Raw genomic sequence first — 14,103 nt, 5'->3', positions numbered from 1 at the left:
AGGGAACGCCTTTTTTCATATCATACATATCTATTTCTGAGCAGATTGATTTCCAAATAGCACACAAAAATAGGCTGTGTTTTTTATTTATTTATTTTCAAAACACTTTTACGTTTCTTCTTACGTCAAACCAAACTAACATTATTTACAAACAAACAAAAAATGCAGGAGGATAAGACTTACTATAGGTTATTTTCAGGCCCTTAGGAAAGGTATCTGAAATTTGGGGCACGATTTCTAGATAGAGGGGGTGAATCACAAGCCAGAGTTTTATCTTCATTTATATAGGTTAGAAGAAGAAAACAAGGTACATCTTCTCCTCAAGTTGGATGGTGGATAGTGATGCTGGGCTGTGCCTCCCAAAACTCCCGCTTTCTACGGGTCAGGCTACAATTATCTTAGCGCTACTATGCCGTAAAACGATCGTAAGCTATGACGTCACTACGACACTCGCCGCATAACCTACGACGGTGTTACGATATCATAGCGCTAAGCTTCGAAAATATGGGCCATGGGTGTATCTATTTTGCCTTTCTGTTGCGGGTGTGAGTGTGGTGCAGGTACACCAAAGGCCGTGGTATGTACTATCTTGTTTACGGCCAAGTACATATAAAAGACCGCTTGGTGATTTATGGTAGAAACAAGTTACCCCCTCTCTCTCTCTGTATTTCTCTTCTTTTTTTTCTTCTTCTTTTTTTGTCTTTCTGTGAATTTGTCTGTCTCTGTCTCTCTCTCTCTCTCTCTGTCTCTATCTCTCTGTGTCTATCAGTCTCTCTCTCTCTCTCTCTCTCTCTCTCTCTCTCTCTCTCTCTCTCTCTCTCTCTCTCTCTCTCTCTCTCAACCAAGTGTTCATATATAACACCAGTAGAAAAACAAGAGCTAAAAACAAAACAGTAAAAAAAATTCGCCAGAATTACATGCCGCTTGTGTCATTGTTTATCATTATCCATCATTATGAAGCCCAAATTAAATAAATGACCAAAGTTACGCTGTGCTCACAAATGCAATATTGATTTTCGTGCTACTTATAACTCGCTTGTCAATTCGTTAAGACAAGGATCCCGGCTATTAACTTAGAATCGTTGCATGTTAAACCCCTTTAACCAAACTCCTAAACCGTGGTCGTGTGCGGAGGACGAACGCATTTCACTTTCTCGGAAGTAATGTCAGGGCATAAAACGCCACACCAGACACCTAAAATACGAAAATATTAGCTCCAACTAGGCAATAAACTGCCAGTAATGTGTCACTTAGAGCCTTAACTCGCTTCTGCGACATAACCGCACTCTAATACCGAGACGTGACGTCATTCGTACTGTTATTTCTTTCTTTTTTTTCTTTTTTTTTCTTTTTTTTTAAACTCGCAATTCCTCGGCCGATTTCTCGAATCAAACCTCGGATATACAGAATTTTGCGACATTTTGGAAAGGTATATTTGTTTAACGACACTATAACCAGGGGAGGAACAGTGTAAAAAAAAAATTAGTGCTACGGCTCGAGGTTGTCAGACTCTCCTTTCAAATTCACCTGTGAATGAGCTTTTCACAGATACAACAAATGTAACACACACAAAACGTTTTTTAAAAAGTGGTACAGCCATGCCCTAGCGGCCGTACCATTTGCGACGTCCCTGCTATAACAGATTTTACACTACAGCTATTTGGTAGACCCATTCTCTAATTGGTTTGTTTTCCCATTCCAACCAGTATATCAAAGTGCGTATCTACTACCTTGTCTTTCAAAAAGAGCATATAAAAATCCATTGCTGCTGATGTAGAAACAAATGTTGCGGCTTTCCTCTAAACACTACGTGTCAGAATTACCAAATGTTTGACATACAAAAACCTATTATTGATTAATCATTGTGCTCTAGTGGTGTCGTTAGGGGCGGGACATTGCCCAGTGATAAATTGCCCGCCCTGCGCTCACCCTGTCATCGAAGGCGACACCACCTTTAAAACAATACACAATAAAAACTGTGAAATACACGCTACCTATCTTAAGCGAACCCACCTTTGAAACAATACACAATAAAAACTGTGAAATACATTCTGTGATCTTACACGACTCAACCTTTGAAACAATACACAATAACTGTAAAATACATTCTATCAATTTAGGCGAAAACCGAAAAAAATATATATATACCCAGTCACTGTTTTATATTGGGGGGGGGGGGGGGCAACGCACTATTGGGGCCAGTCCACACTATGTATGTATGTATGATTTTATAAAATTTAATACAGTAGGTTTGATTGGGGGGCATTGCCCCCGTGCCAATCCCTACCCCCCCCCCCCCTCCGTTAAGCCACTGTACGCAGTCACCCTTGGCGACCCGTCTATATATACTCTTCAAAAAAAGAAACGCAAAAGGGTACAAATGGGTTATAACTCCGATTTTATGTTTCCTACCGGTTCATGCTTTGTGAATATAAGGTCATTGCATGTCCCAAACACATTCCCACGGTTACATTCGATAAAACGCAGCTACTGTACAATAAAGTTCCAAAATGTGAATATTCGCAAAAACGCAGCCACGTGCAAACCATGTCACCACTGCACGTGCGTTGTCTGCACGTGCAACATGAACACCGACAGTATAAAAGTGCAGGGTGTTCGCTTGCCTGGCCTCTGTATCTGGCCGATAGTTGACAATCCAGGACATGCCACGTCTCAGTGAACCGCAGAGAAACAATGCCATCGGCCGACTAGACGCAGGCGAATCCAGAACGGCCGTTGCCAGGGCATTCCATGTGTCCCCAAGCACCATCTCCAGACTGTGGGACCGTTACCAGCAACATGGATCAACACGTGACCTCCCTAGATCCGGTCGACCACGGGTCACTACCCCCGGGCAGGACCGCTACATCCGGGTACGCCACCTTCGGGAACGATTGACTACTGCCACCTCCACAGCCGCAGCAATACCAGGTTTGCGCAGGATATCCGACCAGACCGTACGGAACCGCCTACGTGAGGTAGGAATTCGTGCCAGACGTCCAGTTCGAGGTGTCATCTTAACACCACAACACCGTCGACTTCGACTGCAGTGGTGCCAGATTCATAATGGCCTCAACTGCGATGGAGACAGGTGTGGTTCAGTGACGAGTCCCGATTTCTGCTCCGACGTCATGATGGAAGATGTCGCGTGTATAGGCGTCGTGGTGAACGTTATGCGGCAAACTGCGTGCAGGAAGTGGACAGATTCGGCGGGGGTAGTGTCATGGTGTGGGCAGCCATCTCACACACTGGCAGAACTGACCTGGTCCACGTGCAGGGCAACCTGAATGCACAGGGCTACATTGACCAGATCCTCCGGCCACACATCGTTCCAGTTATGGCCAACGCCAACGCAGTGTTCCAACATGACAACGCCAGGCCTCACACAGCACGTCTCACAACGGCTTTCCTACAGAACAACAACATTAATGTCCTTCCTTGGCCATCGATATCACCGGATTTGAACCCAATTGAGCATCTATGGGACGAGTTGGACCGACGCCTCCGACAGCGACAACCACAGCCCCAGACCCTGCCAGAGCTGGCAGCAGCCTTGCAGGCCGAGTGGGCCACCATCCCCCGGGACGTCATCCGTACTCTGGTTGCTTCAATGGGCAGGCGGTGCCAGGCAGTTGTCAACACACGCAGAGGCCACACCCGGTATTGACTCCAGATGACCTTGACCTTGGTGGTGTGTCCTATCACTTACTCACAATGGACTAGAGTGAATTGTGAACAATCCTGCAACATTTGGTAATTATCGGACTCACCATTCAATAATTAAATCAATTCTCCAAATGTTACGACAATGTGGTTTTGCGTTTCTCCTTTTGAAGAGTATATATAGCTGAGGTCAGCGTTCGTCAAGGGCCCTATGGGCAACCTAGGGAGACACCACAGCATCGTAGAGGTCTAAAATTAACGAGCTACTCTCGATTCACTAATATCAAAACCTATATTAGCTCGGCCATTTACCTTTCGACCGACCGTTCAAAATTGCGCCAAATTCCCTCAATCAAAATTGCGCACCCGTTTCTCTTTGGCATTTAACTGCTCCATTCAAATTCCATAGCACCACCACCACCCCCACCCGCCTGCTACCGATTTGATCGGGCTGCTGGTGCTCCCTTGCACCTGTCAGTGCAGGCGGTCCCTCCTCTCCCATCCCCCCACCTTTCCTGTCATGGACGGAGGAGCCGGCCAAGGCCGGCTCTTGTGCCCACGACAGGCGTGCGCTACAACAGCTTGTTCTGAATGTGCACGTAAAACCCTATCACCTGACCTGACCTGCGTTCGTCAAACTAAGGCCGAAAACACACCGAAGCTGGGGCCACGTCTGGTGTGTTTTGACATCTGGGTTTGTAACTATTACCTGTTATCAATATAACTGTCTGCGTTCATATCTTTCGACATATTTTCTTCTGTAAACATCAACAATAATTACGATTATTCAACATTGCTTAATATAATTATATCTTTCCTGTTATTTATTAAGAAAACTGAATTTAAAAAATAAGGCTCGAACATTGCGCAGCTGCCAGTCTGATAGTGTGAAAATATAGCGCATGTTCAATGACGTCTGTTGTCAGATCTGTAGTTCACGCCAGCACAGACGCTGTGTGTTTTGTCACATTCGATTCAATGCGTTTCATTTTGGACTGGTACCATACTCGCCAGACCCAGACCCAGACCCAGACCAAGATCCAGACCCAGTGTGTTTTGGGCCTTAATATGGCAATGTAGATGTACCCGTGGCTAAAAAAAATATAAAAACTCCCAGCCTTGTTATTTTTCATTATAGTATTTCCTTTTTTGTCGCGGCAAATGATAATAATGAATGGATGGCTCCGAGGAAATGGCAAAGCCCGAGGAAAAAATCAATGTCATGATTTAATACAATTTAGTCAATTTATTGCAAGTTCCGGTTGCTGCCTTTTCGTGTGACAGTCGTGTGGTGTGTAATTCAATAAAGAGATTGCCCGTGGAATGGCGAACAGGATTAGTCGTGATAGGTCCACTTGGAAACTGATCTCTCCAGTCCAGTTGTATTGGGTCGCCATCATTCCGAAAATACAGGACCTAAACGTGTCGCGGTTTGACCGACATTTGAAAGAAAAAAAAGTCAAGGAAACTGATTTCAGGCAATATCGTAAATAGTGTGCATTAGTATAAGTGCTGTTATTATTATCTCAGTTTTGGGTTCAGCTAGCATCACATCAACATCATAATCATGATCATAATCATCATCATGACTATCATCATTACCATCATCACCAGCATCAACAGCATCATCATCATCAACAGCATCAACAGCATCAACAGCATCATCATCACAATCATCACCATCATCAACAGCATCATCATCACAATCATCAACGGCATCATCATCATCACAATCATCAACAGCATCATCATCATCATCATCGTCGTCGTCATCATTGCTACCTTCGACATGACAACCACAGCAACCATGATAATAATAATCATCACAACCGTCTCCTTCTTCATCATCTTCTTCACCACTAGTATCAAAATCAACATCATCATCATCATCATCATCATCATCATCATCATTACCACCAATACTATGATGACCATGAGCAGCAGCTTTAGCATTATTTCCATCTTCGTCACAACCTACACCACCATCACAATTATCACACTTATTCATCATCATCACGATCACCACCACCATCATCATTACTATCATCATCATCATCATATGTCATCTTTTATATGGGGGGGGGGGGGGGGAGCGGGACGTAGCCCAGTGGTAAAGCGTCCGCTTGATGCGTGGTCGGTCTGTCGATCCCCGTCGGTGGGCCCATTGGACTATTTCTCGCTTCAGCCAGTGCACCACGATTGCTATATCAAAGGCCGTGGTATGTGTTATTCTGTCTGTGGGATGGTGCATATAAAAAAATGCCTAGCTGGTAATCGAAAAGAGTAGCCCATGAAGTGGCTACAGCGGGTTTCCTCTCTCAATATCTGTGTGGTCCTTAACCATATGTCTGACGCCATATAACCGAGGGGCGGGACGTAGCCCAGTGGTAAAGCGTTCGCTTGATGCGCGGTCTGTTTAGGATCGATCCCCGTCGGTGGACTCATTGGGCTATTTGTCGTTCCAGCCAGTGCTCCACAACTGGTGTAGCAAAGGCCGTGATATGTACTATCTTGTCTGAAGGATGGTGCATATAAAAGATCCTTTGCTGCTAATCGAAAAGAGTAGCCCATGAAGTAGAGACAACGGGTTTCTTCTCTCAATATCTGTGTGGTCCTTAACCATATGTCCGACGCAAATATAACCGTAAATAAAATGTGTTGAGTGCGTCGTTAAATAAAACATTTCTTTCCTTCCTCCCTTCTTTTAAATGGAAAATTGAAGGGCAAAGTATATTAACTAGCATATTAGTTGGTGTAGGATCGATCCCCGTCAGTGGGCCCATTGGGCTATTTCGTGTTCCAGTCAGTGGGCCCATTGGGCTATTTCGTGTTCCCGTCAGTGGGCCCATTGGGCTATTTCGTGTTCCAGTCAGTGGGCCCATTGGGCTATTTCGTGTTCCAGTCAGTGGGCCCATTGGGCTATTTCGTGTTCCAGTCAGTGGGCCCATTGGGCTATTTCGTGTTCCAGTCAGTGGGCCCACTGGACTATTTCGTGTTCCAGTCAGTGCACCACGACTGCTTTATCAAAAACAGTGAAATGAAAAAAAGGGCTAAATGTAATAGCCGATGATTAAGAAATCAATGTGTTCTAGTACGGTTGTGAAACAAAAACAAACTTTAACTAAAAACTAAAAACAAATAGAAAACAAAACAAAAAACAACAACTGGAAAAGTGTACATAAAAGATAAAATGTTCCTTGCTGGTAATGAAAAATGTCTTCTTTTTTTTATTTTTTTTATTTGGGGTGGGGTTTTTTTTTTTTTTTTTTGGGGGGGGGGGAATTGAGGGCGTGTGTAGGGTTGGATTTTGTTGTAGCGGTGTAGATACTTTAAGATACATTCTGGAACATCAGCTTTCCCTATCGTTTAAAAAAAAAAAAAAAAAAAAAAAAAACCATCCTGCACTATTGACTGATTTGACAATTTCATTTATCACAATTTCACTCATTGGTTTCACTCCACTCACTTTTTTTTTCTTTTTTTACACGGCTGGCCAATACTTGGTTTGTCCCTGTTTAAAAGTCGCACGGATCAATACCACACAGCATAGAAATATTGATGAAGATATTAAGCCAATGAAAAGAAAGCCGCGTCTTACCAAGAAAGTATTACAGAACATAATCAGCCAACAAAACTACGTGGGGGAAAACGATGCTTTCATTAGGCGACAAAAATAGATCCCCCTCTCGGGCATGCGCAGATAGCTTCAGTCGTTTACGCGTGATGAATTGGAGCATCAGAAATGCAATTTGAAATGAATTGGTATTTAAAGGTATGGAAGCACGGATAGTTGATTAAGCCAAAATGGCTCACAAAATATTGTCTCAAAATATATGTATTTAATTTGTTCGGGAAAAAAAAGTGTATTGAACCAGCTACATCGTGATCATATCCTGCTTGTTGTTGTCAACATCAAATATAAATGGCCGAATTTATGTAGCCTGGTTTTGTTTTTGTTTCGTAATCGTAGGTGTTTTAAGTAATGTAAATGTATGTAGTTGCTGGCGGAAAGAACAAATAAAGGCTTTGTAAACTCGACCCAAAATGCTTGACGTTATTAAGTTAGTGAAAGTGGATGCAATGAGGTCAATTACAGCGTATAATGGTAAATCTTTTTGCGTTTATAAGTGTATAAAGGGCATTAAGTATGAAAGTGGTTTAATCGACATCGGCGATGTAGTGATTAAGCCATCGAACATAAGGTTGGTAGGTACTGGGTTCGCATCCCGGTACTGTCCCAGGACAGCGTGCACGAAAACAAAGTTTTTATCAATGTATAAAGGGCATTCAGTAAAAAAAAACCCTGGCTTAATGGACCTCTGTGGTGTAGTGAATGAATGAATGAATGTTTAACGACACCCCAGCACGAAAAATACATCGGCTATTGGGTGTCAAACTATGGTAAATGCAAAAATAATGTGACGATCAACATCAATTTAAAAATTAAACAGTTAAATTAAAACACAGTGTAAAGAACTGTGCAACAAATATTAATATCACAGATATATAAAATTAAAATTTAGATTAAAAGTCAGTATCGCGTAAAAATTGTAATACAAATTCTGGATAGAATCGAAATGATTTCATCACATTTGTTTGTCCAAATATATCTTTCCGAGTTTCTTTGAGATGAGGACACTCCACCAAAATCTGGCGTACCATCAGCGTACAAAGTAAAGTTTGTTTTATTTAACGACGCCACTAGAGCACATTGATTTTTTTATCTTATCATCGGCTATTGGACGTCAAACATATGGTCATTCTGACACTGTTTTTTAGAGGAAACCTGCTGTCGCCACATAGGCTACTCTTTTACGACAGGCAGCAAGGGATCTTTTATTTGCGCTTCCCACAGACAGGATAGCACAAACCATGGCCTTTGTTGAACCAGTTATGGATCACTGGTCGGTGCAAGTGGTTTACACCTACCCATTGAGCCTTGCGGAGCACTCACTCAGGGTTTGGAGTTGGTATCTGGATTAAAAATCCCATGCCTCGACTGGGATCCGAACCCAGTACCTACCAGCCTATAGACCGATGGCCTAACCGCGACGCCACTGAGGCCGGTCGTCAGCGTACACTGAGGTGCTGTGGTGTAGTGATTAAGCCATTGTATTTAAGGGCAGTAGATACTGAGTTCGCATCCAGGTTCCGGCTCCCACTCAATTCTGTTACCTCCACGTTATAGCCAGTGCACTACGACTGGTATATCAAAGGCCGTGGTATGTACTATCCTGTCTGTGGGATGGTGCATATAAAAGATCCCTTGCTACTAATGGAAAACAGTAGCCCATAAAGTGGCGACAGCGGGTTTTCTCTCTCAATATATGTGTGGTCCTTAACCGTATGTCCGACGCCATATAACCGTAAATCAAATGTGAGTGCGTCGTTAAATAAAACATTTCCGTCCTTCCTTCCTCCACATTGGCTACACTTATCAATTAGCAGCAAGCAGTCTTTTAATGACATTTTCCCCAAATCAATTTTGACAAATCCAAAGTGATTCTTGCGCTGGTGTGTGTAATAGCTATAAGTGGATTTTATACCAAATAAAAAGGTACGTACCTCGGGAACATGGGATAGAAAAAAAAATGTTTTATTTAACGACGCACTCAACACATAGACATATGGTTAAGGACCACACAGATTTTGAGAGAGGAAACCCGCTGTCGCCACTACATGGGCTACTCCGATTAGCAGCAAGGGATCTTTTATTTGCACTTCCCACAGGCAGGATAGCACAAACCATGGCCTTTGTTGAACCAGTTATGGATCACTGGTCGGTGCAAGTGGTTTACACCTACCCATTGAGCTTTGCGGAGCACTCACTCAGGATTTGGAGTCGGTATTTGGATTAAAATTCCCATGCCTCGACTGGGATCCGAACCCAGTACCTACCAGCCTGTAGACTGATGGCCTAACCATAACGCCACCGAGGCCGGTGGAACATGGGATAGTCAATGACTTTAAACGTTACTAAGGAAGGGCACACACCTTTGTTCTGAATGCACAGTAATTTTAAAGCTGTTTCGCACACATAGCCTTCAACGAGCCAAATCTAACAAACGTTGTGCTTTACATTTCCATATAATATGTGTAGCAGTGTTGGCATAAAGTACTGGTATTGGCAGTAGCTAGTGGGAATTTCCCTATTTGCTCATTTGGCTGGACACTCGAATCCCATTAGGTCAGGGTAGGAGATAAATCAACATCCTCTGAGGAGATTCGAACCGGAGACGTACTATGTTAAGAATCCACCGCTGTAGTAATTGAATAGTAAGAGAAATCCCCATTAGCTATGCCACTATGAGACATTTATACTAACACCAGTCCTTAAAGGGACATTCCTGAGTTTGCTGCAATCTTTAAGATTTTATCGACTAACAGAGACTTTTTAACGATTGTAAAATACATATCAAATATATATTTTTCTGCATAAAATATTAGTGGATGTATATTAAACGTGTTTCTGATCGTTCTAATATTTGTACAAGGTTAAATTTCATTTTATTTCCTAAAAATTATTTTTTCGTACGTACAAAATCCAGTTTGGGCTTCTTGCAAATATTGAGATGACAAGGAACACATTGAATATACAGACACTGATATTCTAAACAAGAAAATATATTTAATATGTAAGTTTAATCGTAGAAGTATTTTATTAGTCGGAAACATCTTACAATGGAGCAAACTCACGAATGTCTCTTTAAACAGACTGCCCTGAGTGCTGCCATGGTAAACTGTTTCCGACCAATAAAATCTTTCAACTACTAAAATTGCATACTAAATATTTTTTCTTGTTTTGAATATCAGTGTCAATGTGTTTCTTGTCGTCCTAATGTTTGTAAGCAGCCCAAACTGAATTTGATCTGCCAGGGTCGGAACTTAGCTCAGTGGTACATCGCTGGCTTGCTGCACGGTCAGTCTGGGATCGATCCCCGTCGGTGGGCCCATTGCGCTATTTCTCGTTCCAGCCAGTGCACCATGACTGGTATATCAAAGGCCGTGGTATGTGCCATCCTGTCTGTGGGATGGTACATATAAACGATCCCTTGCTGTTAATCGAAAAGAGTAGCCCATGAATTTGCGAGAGCGGGTTTCCTCTCCCAATATCTGTGTGGTCCTTAACCATATGTCTGACGCCATATAACAGTAAATAAAATGTGTTGAGTGCGTCGTTAAATAAAACATTTCATTTCCTTTCCTGTTAGTCGGCAACATCTTCACAATAACAAGAAACTCAAGACAATCTCTTTAAAGTTTAATTCTTTCTTTTTTTCAATTTCTATTTCAGATATCTCCGTTAGTGTTCCGCCAGGAAGAACCGGAACACCCATCATCTATGTGCAACAAACCGTGCAAGTTCTACGAACGAAGAAAACCGTTCCTAGGCAACCCTTGCTGCTGGACTTGCGAGGCGTGCAACGCGTACGAATACCTTCCGACGAAGAACGCATGCGTGGAGTGCCCGATGGGAACGCTTCCGGCCTTTACCAAGACCCACTGCATCGAGATCCCGAAACGCTATCTGAACTACGCAAACGGAATCGCGATCGGGGCCATGGCGTTCGCCTCCCTGGGCGTCTGCGCGTCCAGTCTCGTCATGTTCGTGTTCGTCGTGTACAAGGATACTCCGGTCGTGAAGGCCTCGGGTCGGGAACTCAGTTTCGTTCTCCTCGCGGGAATAATGCTGTGTTACGGAGTCACTTTCGCTCTCGTGTCCAGACCCTCGCTCGTGCTGTGCGGGATGCTGAAGATGGGCATGGGCTTGTGCTTCTCTATATGCTACTCCGCCATTCTAACGAAAACCAACAGGATCTCAAGGATATTTAGGGCCGGGAAACGCACGGTCAAGCGACCGAAGTTCATAAGCCCGGAGTCTCAGCTAATCATATGCGGTGCTCTAGTAGGTATCCAATTGCTCATTGGGCTCGTGTGGCTTCTCATACGTCCGCCGGAGGCGATGTCCTACTATGCGAACAGGGACGATCACCAGCTGGTGTGCAGGGCGGCCCTGGGCAGCTCGTACATGATCGGCTTCAGCTACCCCATCCTGCTGGTGGTGGTGTGCACCGTGTACGCCGTGTTGACTCGCAAGATTCCCGAAGCGTTTAACGAGTCCAAGTACATCGGCTTCACCATGTACACGACCTGCATCATCTGGCTGGCATTCGTCGTCATCTACTTCACGACGGCCAGCAACATCGAGATGAGGCAGGCCACCATGTGCTTCTCCATCAGCCTCAGTGCCACCGTGGTCCTTATCTGTATGTTCGCGCCGAAACTGTACATCATCATACTGCACCCCGAGCGGAACGTGCGCCAGAGCATGGTCGCCAAATCGGCTCTGTCGAACAAGCTCAACAACGCGTCATCAGCGCTCAGAGTTGATTCTGGTACGCAATCTGACGGTATGTTTGATGACCTTGACCTATCATCGGCCACGGCACTGTGACCTTGGTTAGAAAAAAAACCCGTTGTAGGTGTAAGTTTTGTCTTCTAAACAAGCGTATTTTTTTTTATTGTTTTGATTTGATTTTATTATTTTTTTATTATTTTTTTTTTAGTTATGTTCATACTTAGGGTCATCAATCTAGTGTAATATCAGATTTTAAAAATTATTTTTTTCTTTTTCATTTTTTGTTTTCGTTTGAATTAAATTGATCTTTGTCTCAGTCAGTTTGATGTATCTCAGTGGTAGGAGTTCGTCTGAGGTGCGAATGGTCGAAGGATCGATTTTCCTCAATGGACTCGAATTTCCCGCATCGAAAATCCAATGCCCAATGACTATGCATGGTATGTACTGCCCTGTCTTGGTGAAAGTTCATAGGGGGAAAAGGCCCTTTGCTGCTTTTCGGTAGTAATAGCCGCTGTGTCCGTCCCAACCAGTGCACCATGACTGGTATATCAAAATTCGTGGTATGTGCTGTCCTGCCTGTGGAAACGTGCATATAAAGGATACCTTGCTACTAATAGAAACATGTAGCGGGCTTCCCCTGACGATCACTTGTCAGAATTACTCGTTGATTGACATCTAATTATAGCAAATAGCTGATGATTAATAAATCAATGCGCTCTAACGATGTTGATGAACGACGCTAACTTATAAGTCTGAATCTATCTCTGTATCACGACTTGCATAGCAAAGGCCGTGGTATGTGCTATCCTGTTTGTGGGATGGTGCGTATAAAAGATCCATTACTGCTAATGGACACGTAGCGGGTTTCCTCTTTAAGACTATACGTCAGAATTAGCAAATGTTTGACATCCAATGACCGATTATTAATAAATCAATGTCCTGTAGAGGTGTCGTTAAACAAAAACACTTCTTCTTCTTTCTATCTCTGTATTTGTATTTCTCTATGTATCTCTGTTTCTCTCTGTCTCTTTTTGTAATTTCTTTTGAAATTAGTCTTATGCATTGATACGGTATTCAGTATGTAAATAGCATATTCATAATCGTCATTTATCTTACCAGACCCGTAGGAACGAATAGAGCTGGGAGTGGGTGGAGATGGAGGGGGGGGGGGGGGGGGCACAACCTCTACTGGAGAGGAGGACAAAGTCTCTAGTGGGTGACGGGGGAGACAAGCCACATATTTTTTATTTTTTTATACAGAGTAAGACAATAAAACGTACATTTTCGTCCTCAAATTGTGGGCACAGCTCCCCCTCCGTCCTCCCCCTCCGTCCTCCCCGGTGTCTGTTTCTGTATCTGTATCTCTATATACAGTGAAACTCCTCTAAACCGGACACACTTGGGACCAACTAAAATGTCCTGTTAAAAGAGGTATCCGTTTAGAGAGGTTCTCTTCTGTAAAGCTATTTAATAAGGCGCCGCGAAAAATGTCCGGTTATGAGGAGTTCCGGTTTACAGATGGTCAGATTTCACTGTATCTCTTTCTCTCTGTTCATTCATTCATTTCGTACTGGGGTGTCGTTAAACATTCATTCATTCATTCATTCATTCATTCTTTCTTTCTGTCTCGACATAACTTCACGACTATCGTAACTTCTTCTGATATCTGTCTTGTGTGGATATTTATTCAATATGTCAATAGATTTATAATCGTCATTTACGTTATGGCCTCTATTATAAACATATTAAAGGAACATACCCTAGTTTTTAAACACTAAGGTATATTTTTTAGGTATAGCCGTTTTTGATAACTGAAATCATACTTTACTTTGATTTTATGGTTTAGATTACCAATTTCCGTACATTCGAAGTGTCTTTGGTCATCATGGTTTTTTTAATATCATAAAATGCATTTCTCATATTTTTAAAAACAACGCACGTGCGTCTGAGAAGTAACAGTTATGGAGTCGAGTGTTAGTCCGTTTTTAGAGGGTATTTCACCATTTTAAAGTCACAGACTCAGGTTTCACTCAATTGTAACTTTATCCAAATGTGTTACAGGTTTGTAGATTAACTAAACT

At 42.9% G+C, this 14,103-nt stretch overlaps 1 protein-coding gene across 1 annotated transcript in view; it reads left to right on the top strand.

Moving 5' to 3' along the window:
• LOC121389802 (metabotropic glutamate receptor 2-like) overlaps positions 1-12,118 on the top strand; it is a 162,845-nt gene extending 150,727 nt beyond the window's left edge. Inside the window, exons 9-10 of the mRNA XM_041521452.1 lie at positions 300-339; positions 10,971-12,118. Of these exons, the coding sequence (XP_041377386.1) occupies positions 300-339; positions 10,971-12,118 (1,188 nt within the window). The remainder of the gene's footprint in view (positions 1-299; positions 340-10,970) is intronic.
• The last annotated feature ends 1,985 nt before the right edge of the window (positions 12,119-14,103 follow it).

Source organism: Gigantopelta aegis, chromosome 15, assembly GCF_016097555.1.
Source record: "Gigantopelta aegis isolate Gae_Host chromosome 15, Gae_host_genome, whole genome shotgun sequence".
In the NCBI taxonomy this organism is placed as follows: Eukaryota; Metazoa; Mollusca; class Gastropoda; order Neomphalida; family Peltospiridae; genus Gigantopelta; species Gigantopelta aegis.
Note: the sequence above shows the minus strand (reverse complement) of the source record. Positions and strands in the feature narration are given on the sequence as shown.